The sequence below is a fragment of the Zootermopsis nevadensis genome, unplaced genomic scaffold (genome assembly GCF_977971745.1).
Source record: "Zootermopsis nevadensis isolate Lab colony 2312 unplaced genomic scaffold, Znev_1.0 Znev_ptg000017l, whole genome shotgun sequence".
Taxonomy (NCBI): Eukaryota; Metazoa; Arthropoda; class Insecta; order Blattodea; family Termopsidae; genus Zootermopsis; species Zootermopsis nevadensis.
In genome coordinates, this window is record NW_028259149.1 from 980,666 (window position 1) to 1,000,472 (window position 19,807).

At 38.0% G+C, this 19,807-nt stretch overlaps 1 protein-coding gene across 11 annotated transcripts; it reads right to left on the minus strand.

Annotated features, from left to right (window-relative positions):
- Positions 1-402: 402 nt before the first annotated feature.
- Positions 403-19,296, minus strand: LOC110832340 (uncharacterized). Of its 11 annotated transcripts, none has more exons than XM_022069254.2 (9): positions 17,997-18,362; positions 17,085-17,397; positions 16,660-16,938; positions 12,318-12,602; positions 9,166-9,489; positions 7,622-7,927; positions 6,857-6,985; positions 5,444-5,804; positions 1,741-1,880 (listed from the first exon to the last, which is right to left on the minus strand). In XM_022069254.2, exons 2-8 carry the CDS (start codon positions 17,130-17,132, stop codon positions 5,598-5,600), a joined length of 1,578 nt encoding a protein of 525 aa, XP_021924946.2. In that variant the 5' UTR covers positions 17,133-17,397; positions 17,997-18,362; the 3' UTR covers positions 1,741-1,880; positions 5,444-5,597. The 11 variants fall into 11 exon arrangements, with proteins under 11 accessions (XP_021924943.2, XP_087206862.1, XP_087206859.1 ...); XM_022069253.2 differs by having other exon boundaries at positions 17,085-17,514; XM_087350733.1 differs by lacking the exons at positions 17,085-17,397; positions 17,997-18,362 and adding an exon at positions 19,066-19,293 and having other exon boundaries at positions 1,737-1,869.
- Positions 19,297-19,807: the final 511 nt, after the last annotated feature.

The window sequence follows — 19,807 nt, forward strand, 5'->3', positions numbered from 1 at the left end:
TTAGTTGCAATTTTCTTCTGTATTTACTTTCTCCGTATTAATGTATTTTATATATTGCTTGTTTTACCTTCTATGCTTTTATTGTGTTCGTCAGATTATCTCTGTGCTGTATCTGTAATTGGCTATCAGGCTGTTGATATGGCACACAAATAATAAAGAATTGAATTCTTAATTCAAGCAAGCCTACAGTAGTTAGATTATGTAAGTAAATAGATTACATTGTCGGTAAAGGTATTGGTGTCCTTCCCCTTGAGCTTATCCAAGCAAGTTTAATTTAGTGAAAACAAAATTTGTAAAAATTGAATTTACCCTTTCGATTTTTCTTATCAATAATTTCCTTTTTGGGAAGGGCTCCATAATACTCTACAATTACCACATTGTCATTACACCACAATTTTAAAGTATGATTTTCTCCTTTCCCTCTATCCTGGACACCTCTGTAAGTTGGACACATTATTGTGGAACCGCAATTGTCCAAGTTAGAGAGGTTTTACTGTACAAAACTTTATTTACAAAAATACATGTACAAAATTATTAACAGTTTCTATCTAATATAAAAATAAGTATACAAACAAACTCTTTACATTATAAATAACACTAGTGCCAAACGCACTTAGCTATTAGTCCACTGGTCTGCGGCGAGCCGCAGTTGCGTCGTCTGTGCCTGTGAACTCCAACAAAGCGCGGGCGTTAGTCAGTTTTTGAATGCGTAGGGTATATATTAACTCTGAATTCAAAGTGGCACAACTATTGTATATGAAATTTACTTTATCCTGTTTAATGCTTGGTCAAATAATACGTTTGAATCACGGGTGTTCTGTTCGTTAATGACGACTTGTCTTTTATCAAGGATGTGAATAAGGCCCCATGGGAAAAATCATGGATGTATTAAGAATAGCTTGATATTTTAGTAAAGTTCCGTACATATAAAACTAGTAAAAACCAAGATAACATTAACAAACAGAACACCCATGGTTTAAACACAGTATTTGACCTAGCATTAAACAGGAAAATGTAAATTTCATATACAATAGTCGGTTACCCTGAATTTGAGCTTATATATACCCCATGCTTTGTTGGAGTTCACAGGCACAGACAACGCAACCGTGGCTCGCCGTAGACCAGCAACGGCCTCCAGACCAGTGGACTAAGAGCTAAGTGCAGAATACAATACGCCAACTCCTGTGAAGTGAAGTGTTACTTAATATGGTTTTGTAAAGAACTCACCTTTACGATCTGTTTAAAACCATATTTTTTTGATCATATTATATGAATTAATTCCCGTTTTGCCACTAATGATCAACTATTGAGGTCAAAACGCATTTGGCACTAGTGTCATTTACAGTGAAAACAGTTTGTTTGTATGGTTGTTTTTATATTCCAATACACTACATGGTATGCAAAGTTTTAATAATTTCTATCTACTAGATTCACCCTTGTACATTGACTGAAATGATTATGACTTGAGAAGCTGAAGAGTGCTGTCTTCTGGATTATTGAGCCATGTAGTCTGGCAGATTTCCACCAACATTTCAGAGATCATGCTGCCTCCGTCATCAGGGCGACGATAACAGAGGCAGCATGACTTCTGAAACGTTGGTGGAAATCTGCACAATAACCCAGAAAAGAGCAATCTTCAGGCTCACCGCTATGAAAACCTCAAATCATACTTGTGAGGCTGTTGGTTAGTGACACGTTTGATGATGGGGGTCCGCAGGGGCTGTACGGTCTGAGGTGTGGGCCTTATGCCGCTTTGTCGCTGGGAACGTGGGTTCGAATCCCACTCAAGCCATGGATGTCCTTCCGCGTTGTGTTGCCCTGCGTACAGGTAGTGGCCTTGCGACAGGCCGATCCCTCGTCCAAGGAGTCCTACCGAATGTCTATAGATCAAGCCAACAAAAAGTTTGGACCTACAGTGCTCAGGTACTTGAAGAACGGGTCTTTCCCAGTATCCTTGATGATGATACAAGGAGACCCCAATTCATCATTAATTAACGTGTTCCACTGGAGGGTTAATTTTATAAACTTGACCAAAAACTATGTATTTCTCAGCATCCTTGAAAAGGAACAAATTGTTTAAGTTGGAACATTTAGCACTGGACATCATTCAAAGAAAATAGGACATAATAAAGAACCCAAATTTAATGAGTATTATGGCAGCATGTGTAACACAAGAAAAATAAAGCATAACGTATGTTCGGTAAGGATGTTACCATTTTAGAACGATTCATTGCACATTTAGAAAATACAGGTGGGACTCGGTTTATGCCGCTTCAAATTACGCCCGCTTCACTTTTGCACCTCTCACAGATCACGATTGGAGGTGGTGATGAATCATGACTGCCTGACTTCCTAGACACAGGTGGTCCCGGCATTGTAATAAAACTACTCGTATAACACTAAATGATAAACTATGGTCTAAAATTTAAATAATTAAATAAAAAACGGAATATAAAATGTGACGAGAAAAAGCACATTACATTAACCTCACCTTTACAACCCCTGGATCAAGGAGCAACATCCACCTTCAAGACTTATTATTTACGGACAACACTCAAGGGAATTTCTGAGGCTATTCAAGTGTCCGATAATGTCACGTTGATAGACAATTGGAAGTCATATGACATCATGAAAGGGATCTCCAACATTTCAGTGGTGTGGAGTGAAGTGTCAAAATCACGTATGAATGGTGTCTGGCGTAAGCTTTGGCCTGACTGCATTCTGGATTCGCACTGGATTTAGAAGAGTTAGCTGAACAACTGTCCACAGACACAGAGGAAAGTAAAGCTGACTCTGCAATGCCGGTTAGGACTCTGACAGTGAAATCATTACAAGAGGCTACTGCTCTTATTAATAAGGGATGTGAGATCTTCTGTAGAACGATCCTAACTGGGAGTGGAGCTCAACTGTTTAGGTAGGAATTGAGACAGTTCTACAGCCATACTATAACTTATTATCAGAAAAGAAGAAAACCAAACAGACACCTATTCTATCGTTTTTAAAGCAGTAAAATTTCTTTCTTTTTCTTATACATTATTATCTTAAATATTACACAATTTTTAATACGTAAATGTCATAAAATATAAAAAATTTCAGGTATTTTGTGTTAATTACTGAAAATCTTGGAACAGAAACTAATGTATTCACATATGTTCCCATTATATTTTTGCTTCAATTTACACCAGAAATCTGAGGAACCTAACCCTGGCATAAACCAAGTCTTACCTGTACAAGTAAATATATAATCATTGCAATAGAAGTAAAATTTTTCTCCGTTAAGTCACATTAATATAGAAATGAAGACTTGTCGGGACGGAATCTACAGTATCTCCTTATACTGTGGATATCTGTAAAAGCGATTATGAAATCAGGGATTATGGATTGACTATTAAGATATATGAGATGGAGTTAAAGTGGCTACCTTCTCATATGAGAAAATGGGGAAGAAACTGAGAAAATAAGGATATTAATATTTTTGTAAAACCATAGAACATGTCACTTCTCCCTTGACACATTAAAGTGCTTTAGACTTTGTATCTATTTTTCTTTCTTTCCAAGTCAGAAAGAAAAAACCATCACATGTCATATCACTCATTATTATTTGTAATAATATTCAGGTACGTGACTCTCAAGACTATTACAGGCTCTCCATAACTGAATTGAATTCTTCATCCTCTTGTAGAACATAACTAACTAACTAGATGGCTTACCAAACCCGAAGGTTCATCACCGAATTAACCCAAGCCCTCCACCGGACCCTGTCATGGGCCAACAAAATTCAGTTTCTTTCAACTCCTATCTCCCATAGATCCCGCCTGATATTATCCTCCCATCTATGTCTAGGTCTCCCCAGGGGTCTCTTCCCCTCAGGCTTTCCAACCAATACCCGGTGCACACCTCTTGTCCCATCCATGTGCGCTACATGCCCCGCCCATCTCATTCTTCTCGACTTAATCACCCTGACAATACTGGGGGAGGAGTACAGATTTTTAAGTTCGTCATTGTGCAGTTTTCTCCAGCAGAATTTTCATGTGATACTTGCCAAATGTATCAAATACTGATTCTAGTTCTTCATAAAAGCTATCCTTGATATCATCGCTTTTGTCCTCAGTCGGGGCATGAACATTAAGGACAATGTCATCGCACCAACGTCCTTCCAAAATTACGTAAGACAACTGGTCACTAACAAATTCTACTCTCTTAACTGCTGCCCTAATTCTGTTATGAACAAAAAAACCCGTCCCTAGCTGATGATTGTCATTCCCCTTTCCATAGAAAAATGTAAAATTGTCCACTGGGATCGTCCCCTTTCCCCCCCATCGTACTTCCTGCACTGCCACTAAGTCTAACTTATAATTCTCTAATTCCCTACTCACTGATTTCAGTGCATCAGCCCTATAGAGGCTCCTAATGTTCCAAGTACCAAATCTCATGTCCTTATTTAGCCATGGTCATGCCAAAGAGTCCGTCCTGATCCGAGGCTTGGTTAATGTGTTCGTAACAATGCTTTTTTTTGGGGGGTGAAAGGTTGTTAGCCTTATGCCCAACCCCCAACCTGGAGGACCAGGGTATCACTCTTAGTCTGGCGCATCGCCTTAGACCTGTCCGGCTTGGGTGACCCTACCATGAGCCGAAGCTCCGGCCGGGATAGCCCTAAGGGTCATTTGAGCACGCAAGCCTCCTCACCCAGCAAATTGCCTTCGACAAGGTGGTGATACCTTCGAGAACATAACTATAAGTAACACATTATTTGAAAATGTTTCAGAATTTAAGTATCTGGGAATAACAATATCAAATAAAAATGAGGTCCATGATGAAATCAAGAGTAGAATACATTCGGGCAACACTTGCTTATATTCAGTTCATAAACTGTTATCATCTCTTTTGCCATCCAAAACACTGAAGGTCAGGATATAAAAGATGATAATTTTGCATGTTGCCTTGTATGGTTGTGAAACATGGTCTCTTACCTTCAAGGAAGAACATACATTACAAGCGTTTGAAGAAAAAGGTGTTCAGGAGGATATTTGGACCTGGGAGGGGTGAAATACGTGGGGAATTTAAAATATTGCATAATGAGGACCCACGTGAATTGTACGGGTCACCTGGCACACTGAGGATAGTGAAATCGAGGTGGCTCAAATGGGCTGAACATGTAGCACGTAGGGGAGACAAGGGGTGCATACAGGATTTTGGTAGGGAATTCTTCTGGAAAATGACCACTGGACAGACCAAGAAGGAGATGGGGATAATATCAAGATGGATCTTAGGAAGGTGGGCTGTGAGGAAGGCAAATGGATGTAGTTGGCTCAGGATTGTGACCAGTGATGGGCTCTGGATGTCGGTGTTGAACCTGTGGGTTCTCCTACCCAGGAGTTAGTAATTAGTCAATGCATTAACTTTGAAAATATAATATTTGAATAACAACTAAAGAGTCATTTACCTCAGCCAATTGTAAGTTAAGTTCGTAAAAGCCTTCTGAGACTCAGCCTTGCCAGCAGCTTCTTCATCAGTATTAATGACGGTTAGGGTGAATTCTTCTCTGCTAGTCGCATGTTACCACTTTACCTCTTCAATTTGAGTATACACTTATCCAATTAATCGTTGAGGCCAATGAATTCAGTGTCCACATCATGTTTATCAAAGTCCATCTCCTGTCTCTGATGCTGTTCAAGCAACAGTTGCTTCTCAAGGTCAAAAAGTTTTTCTTGAAATGTGGATAGCAATTTTTCTATATCTTTTACTGTCTCATCTTTTGTGTCAAGTGCATCAGGTAATTTTTCTGACCTTTCCTCTGGCAGCATCTATGACGGAATAAACAACGACAAAGACACAAATATCATGTGTAAGACACGAGGTTCACCAAAAGACCGTTAAACTGAACACCATGCGCATATCCCCAGTCCAGGCCAGAATAGCTTCAGCAACATTCATAAAATCCGTCATGACCTGGCAAAGATTTCAGATCATGACCTACTGAATAGGAAGTGGAGTGTAAACCACTACTGTGAGAGTCTGATGTTCCAGTCCTCAGAAATGTAGAAGACTCTGTTGATTTATTACTCTGACCCTGCACTCAACAAATTCAACCTAGAAGACTCTTGCAGAAGCCCAGCTGATGCCCAAACCAAAACGTGACTGCTGTGCTTCCTGACATTACCGGACAGATAACGCATTGCTCGGACACTGATCACCAATTCAGACATGAAAGTACTGTCATGTTCCAGTTCCTCTGAAACATCCTCACAAAACGCAAATTATACCAAGCAAATCTGAAAGCGCTTTATGAATATATGATTACGCTAAACTTGTCAAGACATAGCGTGAGAGGTAAGAGTTCTTGCCTTTTTCCATTTCTAACATGCATAAATAGAATAATATGGCATAAAAATTTCAGGCATCATTATGTCGTACCTCTCAACAGACTTTCATGTGCTGAGGACCAATGCATCATTAGTAAGATATCAGACAGGAACATAAATACATACTGTTTAACACATTAAGTGGTGCTAATGTTCCTACAACTCCAAAAAGTTACAGTCACGCTGTTCACACTATTGATGAAAATGGGCATTGAATTCAACTGTCTCAATAAATTCCAGTCTTATTACGCTCTTATAACATTATGATAAACGGTTTGGTTCCTTAAGAAACAGGACATTTCTTGACCAGCTGAAACACTGCCATCATTTTCTCGTCTCTTTTCCTAGACAGACTTGACATCATGGTCACAAAATTGATGCCTTCTCTGGCAGAAACTGGGCCCCAGTTCTGCAGCCCATAACAAGTCAATTTAATGAGCCCACAAGACTACAGTTGATTACAGACTAAAAATTAAGGACAGTACGAAACATACCTCATATTGGGGATTATGTGCATTCCGCATACACTCAGGTACTGGATTGTCATACTGTTGCTCGAGAGATGTAAAAATCCCAGGTACTGTTATAACCCCATGTGGCTGGCAATCACTCTCACAGGCAACCTGAAACACAGCATCAATTCATGGTCTAATGATAAAGTTGCCATTGTGCATAATTAAGTACCTTATCATAAGGAATATTATGTAATGGACATATAGCACCATGTAATCTTCTCCTCACCAGCAAAACCTCAATACTCAGCCAGCGTTAACAAGTTATGGGACGGACTGCTTTGTCTACCTTCCTTCACATAATTGTGGAACCAATTACAATAAGACAAGACGTTCACCAAAGAATGATAAGCAATTGCCTTCAAACGCTGCAGTGGCAACGATGGAAGTAAGGGTCGATGACCGGCATTAGCCACATTGACCAGATTGAACACCACAGACTGTCTGAGAACTAGAACTCAGAGCGCTGTGCCTACTGGTACACTCGTATGTCTACCAAACTACACCTAGAAGACGGCCGTCTTATGTCAGTGACATGTCCCAGCTGAAGTACCAACTGGACAAGAGGATTCTAATATCTTTTCTACAACTATATCACCATTCTGTCATCACATAAAAGTACTCTAAATATTGTCTTTATCCTTCTGTCTTTCAAAGTGACGGAAGAAATAACCATCTCATGTCAGTCGCTGTTATTTGCAATAATCTTATTTATGTGAATCTCATACTATTAAAATGACTCCACACCTCAGCTGCTTTCTTCATCCTCTTGTTCATCTTGTATCTCGTTCTCTTCTGTCTGTTCTTTTCCGTCTTAGTTCGTACAGGTAACATGAGATAACGTGCAAGAAGACGTAGTGCCTCTGCCTCATCAAGATTTGTAGCTTGTGGCATGTTGGGAGTGGGGGCTGGCACCACAGGAGTGGGGGCTGACACCACAGGAATGGGGGCAGCAGCCAGCAATGGAGAAGGAAAATTTACCGAGACCTCATTGTTGATGGTGACGCCTGACTCAGTAGCACAGGCCACCGGCTTCACTGATGTTTTTTCTCCCTGTTCAAACAAAAACACCAGGATGAAATATGCTCCTCTGCTAAACTCTCACTTCCCTGACTCTATCAAATACAACATAAAGCCCATTATATAAGTATCTGAAAATATTCAATGATGCCCCAAATTTTGTTAGTGTGTTAAACTGAAACAAACAACATAAGTGAATTTGGAAACACTCTATGGTATGGCTGCAAAAATATACTTCAAGTGTTACAGGAACTTAAGTAAATGAGTTTTACCATATCATAGAATGTAAATGTTCATTGTCTAAATGTGAACCTTGAAAATTTCATCTGGCAACTCAAAACATTTCACAACTTGAAATTCTGTAACAGTAACTGAAGGATGCAGTAACGTCCCTTCATAAAATGTTCAAGACACTTAGACTAAGAATAAGCACCGCACCACGCCCACCTCTGCCTGTGGCAAGTGGGTGAACAAACACAGCCAGCTACAGGCCCTCTATGACTTCCAAAAAGTAGATGAATGGCCGCCTAACTTATAAATGTTAAACGAGCGTGTGACCAAGCGAAAAAAGGTGGAATCTCAAGATGATCATCAATGTGTGACTTGTTCCCTCTTTACTCAAAGCAACAGACCACACAAAGAATGGTAACGTTTGTGTAAAAAGAGTGGTAAATAATTTATATGCAAACCCATCTCAGACAAGACCTATTCAAAACTCGTATGTGGGACAGCAATTGGTACTTATAGAACATTCTTCTGGTTGCATTAACAACAGAGGAATTTAAGAAACAAGAACTGGGAGGCAATGGGGGATGATTTTGTCACAATTTACTAAAATTGTACAAGCATCACTACATAACAAACCCCTACAAAAGAACAAAAATTCTTTTCTATAAAAGTCAAATTAATACACAAAGGAAAATTAGTGGGGGTGGATTTTTTGGTATTTATTTATACTTTGGATATCTCTAAATATGATTATGAAATCGAGTACTGAGGATTAGTAATTAACATAAATGTGGTAAAGTTAAAGCAGTTACCTGCTCATGTGGGTGAAAGCTGAAGCTGAGAATCAATAAATAGGGACACTAACATGATTCCTAGAACTGTAGAATATATCACCATTCTGTCATCACATAAAAGTACTCTAAATATTGTCTTTTTCCTTCTGTCTTTCAAAGAGACGGAAGAAATAACCATCTCATGTCAGTCGCTGTTATTTGCAATAATCTTATTTATGTGAATCTCATACTATTAAAATGTCTCCAGACCTCAGCTGCTTTCTTCATCCTCTTGTTCATCTTATATCTCGTTCTCTTCTGTCTGTTCTTTTCCGTCTTAGTTCGTACAGGTAACATGAGATAATGTCCAAGACAATGTAGTGCCTCTGCCTCAACAGGATTTGTAGCTTGTGGCATGTTGGGAGTGGGGGCTGATAGCAGAGGAGTGGGGGCTGACACCAGAGGAGTGGGGGCTGACACCACAGGAGTGGGCGCAGCAGGCAGCAATTGAGAAGGAAAATTTACCGAGACCTCATTGTTGATGGCGACGCCTGACTCAGTAGCACAGGCCACTGGCTTCACTGTTTTTTCTCCCTGTTCAAACAAAAACACCAGGATGAAATATGCTCCTCTGCTAAACTCTTCCCTCCATCTATCCATTGCAACATAAAGCCTCTTGAGAAACCAATTTCTATCCATTTAATTCATGTAACAGATTTTGTTGCACTATATTTAACTGGAACACACAAAGCATGTTAGTTTGGAAGAACTGTAGAAAATGGCTCCCAAAATGTAGTGTAAACATTCTAGAAACTTCTAAAAATAAAGTTGACCATATTATCATAGTATTCAAACAATCAATTTCTAAAAGCATATCCTGAAAATTTTATCTTGAAGCTGAAATTATTTCACAACTTAAAATTCTGCAACAATAACTCAAAATTCCAAAAGTGTCTGTTCATGAAATATTTAGCATGCTTTGACTGAGCCTAAACACGTACACATCTCTGCCTCTGGTGAGAGAGCAAGACATAACTCTAGAACCTGCTACTGGTTCTGCATATATTTTTTTAATAATATCCAAATAGCTAACCAATTTACTAGCAGGATATTACCATATAAGACAGAATTAACAAGGCTAAAAACTTGAAAGTATGACCTAGGTGTGACTTATTCCCTTCATCCTGGACCTGGCAAACCACTCAAAGGAAGGATTTCAGAAAATGGAATTTAATTTGCAGGTATTCCCTGAATGTTAAATGTTGGGCTTCCAAATATGGGAATTGTGAAATTTTAAAATACTTCAAAAATTTTAAAATTGTTTGTGTTTACAAATTTTGAAAATAAAATGAATTTGAAAATTGATTACAGAATGGGATTTTGAGAAATCTTAAGTTTTATAAATTTTTAAATGATGAAAATTGAAATATTGACAATTATAAATGTCCAGGAGTGTGGCTGGATTATTTCACACAATATCCTGTGGGGTCAGGTTTAATTAGGTTATGCTATATTTGTATAGGATAGTATAATTTATGTTAAGAAAAGTTTAGGTTTATTTTGTTTACTTTCAGATATAAATGTTAGGTTAGGTTAGGCGATAGATTTTTTTAAGTCAGGTTTTGTAAGAAATTAGATTAGATTGGAAATGGTTAGCTTCATTTAGAAGAAGTACAGTCTGATTAGGTAAGGTGACTTTAGGTTATTATATTTTAATCTATGCTGTATAGCAAAGAATGCATGAGAACATTATATATATTTTAGCATGGAATACACTTTCCATGCTCGTGTAATTTCAATTTTACTCCAACCTCAAATGTATGCCAGTTTGTAACACTCATTTTAATTGTAATTTTGATTCACACTTAGCACTTACTTGGAACAATATAGAAAAAGGACCTAAGGTTATATTAAAATGAAAGCAAATAGCCAAAATTAAAGCATTAACAACAGTTAAGTGTGTTGAAGGCGGAAATTACAAAATAATATTAAAATAACACACTAGAATGCTTACGTATGTGACTGGATATAAGATAATTGGTTTTCTAACTTAGCGTGCCCCTTTGCACAACATATATTTCCCATAAAACAAGACAGTTACTCACCTTTGGCAAACACTTACAGAACTGTCTAATACAGAAAGTATGTTCACTTAACAAAAAGTGACATTACCTGTCTTTTCTACTGCCGACGCTTAACAAGGCATTAAAAATTTATATCATATTTTGATGAACATTTGAAAAATATTGTGCTTGTAAATTGGATTTATCTACATCGAGAGAGGGTCCAGTAATTGTCTACTGATACTTCAGAACCCATAAAAGGCAAGGAAATTCTGGAATCAGCCAAGTGACTATTGTCTTCTCACGAAGGACTAGGTTCCATGGAAGAAACTACTTATCGGGCTTAGAAACAAATATTTTCTGAATACAGTTGAATATGTGAATATTGAGTAAAAATGCTTTTGACCAAACTCAAATCTCTGCTGCATCAATGGGTTAAACGCGGAGAGTTAAAGTCCGAGGTTGTGTTCATCCTGCGGTAATACTTTCTTAGTGTCCCTTTAAATTTTGCTCTAAAATACTATATTTATCATAACTTTGGAACTATATGAGATATAATTAAGAATTTTTCACTGAAATCCTCTTAAAAGATGGTTTTATTATCTTACCTTATAAGATGAACGCCCTGTGTGTGAGCAGTGTAAGGATGTGGATCAGAAGTTGAGCTTCGTGTGGAAGTCCTTGAAGCATCCTTCTAGGCACAACCCTACCTCACACTCACTACACCAAAAAATAGTCTCTTTCCTCTTCCCGCGTTTACTGCACACAACACATTACAAAATTCGTCTCTCGAAGCAGTAAAGAATTCTATATTTTCCCACAAAAACTTGCTGGAAACAACACCAGATTCTGCCTCGAAGATTTCCTCCTGTATTTCACCGCCACCACCATTGTCACTCTCATTATCACTATCTCCAGTTGTCACCAACTGTGTATAATCAATGTCTATTATTGCACTGTCGGTGTCCGAACTATACTCACAGTCACTTTCATCCAAAACTTCTTCTAGAAGTGCACGTCTTTCTGCTTCTGTAAGTATGTGACTAGACGAAGGGACATCCATGATGAGAATGAGAAGGTCAGGATATTATTTTTAGATTCCTAGGTAGAGCTCAATGGAATGTGGCGGTGTTGTCATATGTCCACATACAGTTATCTTTTCAGAACAAACCAGTGCAAACCGCATTGCGCTGGAGTTATTCGTTAAATACTTATGGGCTACAAAAATTAAGCTTGCAGCCGCCCGTACACTGCACCGACATCCTCTATAGGGTATTTAAATGCCTCACGAATTTATACGTTCATCCGTAAGCAAAGGTAAAAACTGAATATTTAATACATACAGAAACCCGTGCTCACCTCAGCTGTCTGATTGCAATGGGTTTCCTCACAATGAGTGATGACTTTCATAAACTCCTGAACTTGAGCTTTGAACCCTTGGTTGAGCAGAATGCACGCCTTCAGCTGATCCCTCACTTCACTCCCATTATTCAGGCTCTGTTCTTTCTCCTCCAGCAACTCAGAAATTGTTGCTCTCTGACTGAAAACAAGATCTTCCAACTCTCGTCTCTGTTGTCGTTCACAAACGAGATCTTGAGTCAGCTGCACTAAGCGTCCCTCCAGTTTTCCCTTCTCATTCTGCAGCTATAGTAACAAAACAATTATTACAGATGTCATCTGCCTCTCAAGTGTATTGCTACCTTGATGAATATTCAACTACGAAACAAAGAAGTAATGAACACAAAGAGTCAAAGAAAATGAATTTACACTGATAATATATTAACATAATTCCAATATCTCATCATTCTTCTTGCTGCAAACTCAATGGACATGTTGGGAATGAACATCTTCAGGAAACAAGAAGGTTTCTGTCGTCATTTGGTATAAAATAGTTTCTAAGGTCACTGTTTTGAAATTTGGCAGATGAAAAGTGAAGGTCATTCACGATTTTACAAAGAAGAAATCACAGCTCTGTATGAAGACACGTAATTTATTGTATCACCAAAATGAGTATGAGGATGGGTGTCTTTGTTCTTGGCTGTTGCACTCTATACTCTGGTAGAGGTTTATTGACATTTCAGAGGTGCTTTCTGCCGCTATCAACAGGTTACCCTCATGATGGAGCGAACAAGCACCCTGAAATGCTGGTGAAGAGATACAACAGCCCACAAGACAGCCACCTACATGTAATTGTATTTGACGGACAAGAGTTCACGTACTCATAAACATCCCCGAAAAGGTTAATTTTCAAACCATGACATCTTTAAACGTTGTGATAAAAAATCACCTTTATTCTTTACATAAAAGAGCTACAAATTCTTCTCAGTTAACATGGGTCACCTGTCATCTCTTTTCATCACCACACTCCCCCCCCCCCATGTTTTTTAATCACTTCTCATCAGCAACAACATATTCTTCTTCCACTTGTAGGCAGCTTTATTAATCAGCACCATCAAATCCTACTAGTCACCTGCTGTCACTCATATACAAGACTTCCAGAAAAAAACAGCCAATGTAATTCCCCTCACCCCCACAAGACGCGTAGGTCATATACTAAAGTGATTCAAATCGTTCTGAGTGCAGCTCCTTCACATCCACCAAACCAAAGTTCCTTTCATAAAGGACAAGTTCCCTGATGGGACAATCACCCACCAGAAGAAATAGCGCAAAATTTTAATATGCCAGGGCCTTCTGCTATAGCAAAAATCTCTACTAGCATATGCACAACCTTGTTTACAGTATATAAGAAATCATTTACAATTTTCTGCTATGCATTTTGTACATGAAAATGGTCTAACCTAGCAGGGAAAATTGTCTTATGGTTTCCCAAGAATATGATTTAGTTAGCTTTTTGGTTCACTGGCCAGCTTCCACACATTCACACATAAAACAATAACAATTTTTTTTAAAAAAAATTTCATCTGGCAACTCAGAACATTTCACAACTTGAAATTCTGTAACAGTAACTGAAGGATGCAGTAACGTCCCTTCATAAAATGTTCAAGACACTTAGACTAAGAATAAGCACCGCACCACGCCCACCTCTGCCTGTGGCAAGTGGGTGAACAAACACAGCCAGCTACAGGCCCTCTATGACTTCCAAAAAGTAGATGAATGGCCGCCTAACTTATAAATGTTGAACGAGCGTGTGACCAAGCGAAAAAAGGTGGAATCTCAAGATGATCATCAATGTGTGACTTGTTCCCTCTTTACTCAAAGCAACAGACCACACAAAGAATGGTAACGTTTGTGTAAAAAGAGTGGTAAATAATTTATATGCAAACCCATCTCAGACAAGACCTATTCAAAACTCGTATGTGGGACAGCAATTGGTACTTATAGAACATTCTTCTGGTTGCATTAACAACAGAGGAATTTAAGAAACAAGAACTGGGAGGCAATGGGGGATGATTTTGTCACAATTTACTAAAATTGTACAAGCATCACTACATAACAAACCCCTACAAAAGAACAAAAATTCTTTTCTATAAAAGTCAAATTAATACACAAAGGAAAATTAGTGGGGGTGGATTTTTTGGTATTTATTTATACCGGGTCTACAATTTATGCTGTAACGGCCTTGCTTGCATTGCGTGCTCGGCCGAGTGCACTGTTGGTGTGGGATAGAGATAGCGTGTTATTCCCGTGAGTCACAGGCGAATCAGTTTCATTGCGTCTCTCGTCGCGGATTGACGTTGATAATATGGTGTACAGTATTAAGCAACGTGTGTTCTTAGTCGAAACATATGCCAAATATTCATCCTATGGAAGATGCCGCCGTAAATATCGCAGACATTTTCCCGGTGAAAGTGTTCTTAGCAGGCCCACGATAGAGAGATTAATAAAAAAAATTCGTAGTACGGGATCAGTTTTGGATAAAAAGAAGAACAGGAAACGGAGTGTACTGACGGAAGAGAAATTGGGGCTTTCTTAGAAAAAAGTCCAAGGAAATCTTTGGCACGTTTAGCTGCACAATCTGGCGTGTCATTGGGATCTGCTCACACAGCAACGAGACTTCTGAAATTGCGATCATGTAAGACCACTGTTGTTCAGAGACTCACAAATCCTGACACCGGTGCTTGCCTGCAAGCACAAGGAAGTCACTTTGAACATCTTTTGTGATTTAAGGTAAGAACAATTAATGTAATAACATGTATTAGTATCGAGAAATATTCGTAGTTTGCTGTTACTAGCGGCACTGAAACTGATTCGCCTGTGACTCACGGGAATAACACGTTATCTCTATCCCACACCAACAGTGCACTCGGCCAAGCACGCAATGCAAGCAAGGCCGTTACAGCATAAATTGTAGACCCGGTACTTTGGATATCTCTAAATATGATTATGAAATCGAGTATTGAGGGTTAGCAATTAACATAAATGTGGTAAAGTTAAAGCAGTTACCTGCTCATGTGGGTAAAAGCTGAAGCTGAGAATCAATAAATAGGTGCAGTAGAACTTTAGAATATGAATTATTCTCTTCATCCTGCACACTAAAAATCACTCAAAAGAAGAGTTTCAGAAAATTGAATAAATTCACAGGTATTTCCTGAATGTTAAATGTTGGGTTATCGAATATGTGAGTTGTGAAATTTTAAAATCTGAATTTTGGAATTTAGAAAAATACAAAAATTATAAAGTTGTTGGTGTTTACAAATTTTGAAAACATAGTAGATTTGAAAATTGTTCATTAAATCGTTCACAATATGAAATTTTGAGAAATTTTAAGTTTCACAAATTTCAAAATCATTAAGAACTGAAATATTGACAATTACAAATAACCACGAATGTGGCTCGATTATTTTACACAATATCCTGTGAGGTTAGTTTGGATTAGGTTATATTACATTTGAACAGGATAGTTTAATTTATGTAAGTCAAGTTTAGGTTTATTTTGTTTACTTCAATTATCAAAGTTTGGTTATGTACACTTCCCATGCTCGTGTAATTTCAATTTTACTTCAACCTCAAATGTATGCCAGTTTGTAACACTCATTTTAATTGTAATTTTAATTCACACTTAACACTTACTTGGAACAATATAGAAAAATGACCTAAGGTTATATTAACATAAAAGCAAATAGCCAAAATTAAAGCATTAACAACAGTTAAGTGTGTTGAAGGCCGAAATTACAAAATAATATTAAAATAACACACTAGAATGCTTACGTATGTGACTGGATATAAGATAATTGGTTTTCTAACTTAGCGTGCCCCTTTGCACAACATATATTTCTCATCAAACAAGACAGTTACTCACCTTTGGCAAACACTTACAGAACTATCTCATACAGAAAGTATGTTCACTTAACAAAAAGTGACATTACCTGTCTTTTCTACTGCCGACGCTTAACAAGGCATTAAAAATTTATATCATATTTTGATGAACATTTGAAAAATATTGTGCTTGTAAATTGGATTTATCTACATTGAGAGAGGGTCCAGTAATTGTCTACTGATACTTCAGAACCCATAAAAGGCAAGGAAATTCTGGAATCAGCCAAGTGACTATTGTCTTCTCACGAAGGACTAGGTTCCATGGAAGAAACTACTTATCGGGCTTAGAAACAAATATTTTCTAAATACAGTTGAATATGTGAATATTGAGTAAAAATGCTTTTGACCAAACTCAAATCTCTGCTGCATCAATGGGTTAAATTTTAAAACTGAATATTTAATTCACACAGAAACCCGTGCTCACCTCAGCTGCCTGATTGCGATAGGTTTCCTCAGAATGAGTGAGGAATTTAATAAGCTCCTGAGCTTGAGTGTACAGCTCTTGGCTGAGCAGAACGAATGCCTCCAGCTGATCCCTCACTTCACTCCCTTCATATAGGCTCTGTCCTTCATCCTCCAGCAACTCAGAAATTGTTGCTTTCTGACTGAAAACAAGATATTCCAACTCTCGTCTCTGTTGTCGTTCACAAACGAGATCTTCAGTTACCTGCACTAAGCATCCCTCCAGTTTTTCCTTCTCATTCTGCAGCAATAGGAACAAAACAAGTATTACAGATGTCATCTGCAACTAAATTGTTTGATAAACATTGGACAATTATCAAACTTCGAGATGGTTTATACACATAAATATTTTATGTTAGGATATGTACTATCAGTCAGGCAGATTACCATTTTGTTTCTATGCCACAGAACAGCCATTCTCATATACCGGGGCATGCTTGTATTGTGTGGTCGGCCGGCGATCTGTTGACGTGGGCGGGACTTTTACGCGTGAGTCACGGGCGAATCAGTTTCGGTGCCACTAGTGACAGCAAGCAGTGAGTGTTTCTCGTCACTGATACATGTTATTGCATTGATTGTTCTTGCCTTAAATCACAAAAGCTGTTCAAAGTGACTTCCTTGTGCTTGCAGGCAAGTTTCACATCTCGTTGACATGTTTCGAAATGCAAGCACAAATTTTACAACCGACCTTCAACTCCACCTGTTTATGAATTAAACTAATGAGGCGAAGTTTATTTGGGACTGTTTCATCTGTTCCATTGTAGTATGTTTATTTCAGCAACTGCACTTGTTACATTGTTGTAATTACTACTAACAACTGTAAACAAGAAGACCATCACAAAGAAGGTCGTAAAATAATGCCCATAATATTGGCAGGAGATTTTAACATTCATTTAAAGAAGAAAGAAAATCAAAGCTTTGTCACATTTATGGGGGAAACGTTTGGTTTAATGTTGATGTCAAATCCTCAATGTAGTATTACTACATCAAAATTTTGTATAGATATGGTGTTTGCACGAAATGTTGATACTCTAAAGTGCACAAATTTTATAACATATTTCAGCTACCACAGGCCCATCTTAAGCGTAACTAATTCAAGTTAAATAAGCAATGTCTTAATCAAACGATTTACTCAATTGTAAAGCATGTATAAAGGAAATATTGAGAATAAACCTAATATATAAACTTCCTTTCATTGTATTTATTGCTTAAATATAATTTAAATACCAAGACGTAGTACGTCAGATCCTCCGGAACCGTGGTTCCACTGTCAATTTTTTTATTATAATTATATTATACCTATGCTCCTGATAGAGTGATGGACTTTATTATTATAATACCGCTATTTATTTTTGTTATATTACAGTCCGAGTTACTGTCTGCTTCGTTAAATAAACCACGAATAAACATATAAATGCGGTATAAACAAGCCGGACGCACGAACATGTGTTGTTGGAACAGCAACAGCGCCATTAGCGATATAGGGTAACAACTTTGATACACACAACTTCGCGATATGTAAGCTAATACACACGGCGGCTCCTTGAAACAATAAAAAAAACTTTTCATGAGCCAGAATTCTATTCAATGGTCACCTGCCCATGATCTCACTAACCCACAAACACAAACGAGTACACACGCCTTGGATCGTCACGGTCCGGAAGTGCAGGCACAGAATATTATCTGTGAGCATGGCCAGCAGTCGTGAATGGCCGGACCGCACCGATTCGTTCCAGAGGTTGGAACTACAGGTTTAAAATTAACGCCAACCATACATGCAGGGATTTGGAATAGATTGAAATTAGCAGTTTCTACGTTTACTATTTATTTCGACTTAGGTAAACTATAAATCACTATGAAAGAGTACAGTCGTCCAAGCGAAGTGTGCTTGGAATATCAGTTGTGAACAATGTTTCTGGTGCTTTGACTTCTGTTTGCGAATTACTTGCAATTTATTTAATAACACAGACGCTTTCTCTTGCGAATAATTTCCCCATTAAAATTAATTGGTTTTGAGACATTTGAAGAAATGATGTGTTATACAATGCATTTACTTGGCAACCTGCAATGCAAAGATAAGGCCATCTGAATCTATGTTAATCAGTTTTCACCAGACAGACTAATGAGTTAAGACAAGAAGTGAAACGTTTATGCGCTTTAGTGAAAACTGGAAAATACGTGAAGTGGATTGCAATTGTTTCCATTTTAAGGAATAAGTCAAGTGTTAAAGAGAGATACTTTCGTTTTTACATCGTCTGTGGATGATGGATAAAACGTTATACCACATATGTTTTGTCAGCTACGAACAGATTGCAGAGTTTCTGAACATGTGAAAACCTATAGTATGGTATTAGAATAGGAAGCTTACCTGCTCAGTACAAAATCTGTCGTCCAGTCGTACGTCAGGCCGCAAAATTTCTCCGTATTTATTTTCATCAGCTGTATCTGCGATCATTTCGCCCACAAATTTATTCCAAACCACAAAGAATTCCTTTTAGAAACAGAAACAATTTTGTTGACACGAATCCTGCCGTCTTCCTTCGCTTACGTTTGTTTATTAACATAACTCTGGAAACGCAAACAACCCAGCTGCTATTCTTTGAAACTCAACAATGGTGCCCTCTGTTTCATGTTTATGTTCGTTGCTGTAGGAACTACTAGCCCTGCTACTAATGCTGTATTAAATCGCAAACCAGCTAAAAGAGGGCAGTAGTGGTTGTTCTGAGGAAATCAGCTATGGCCGCTTGATGAAAACAGGAGGTAGAAGCGTGCTAAATCGGATCTCATTGCCTTTAATGACGAGACCAATTCAAAATCGTGTTGAGCTATGTTTCAAAATAACAGTGGCCCGTTTAAAACAAGACCTGTAATTTTCTCTGTTGCTTCTATTAAGCGTAAACAGAATACAAGGCGAGGGCAGATGTGTAAAGAATGTTCACGTGACGTAATTTACAAGCAGAGTAGAGAAATGGTTATGTGTTTACAGTTTTATGAAGAAAGTTGACAGCGGCAAGATGATTAACGTTAATAAAATACGAAATTGCATTTATGAAGCTACTGGTGTCCTTAAGTGGGCTGAAACGCATTTTAAAACAGTTTGAACATATTAA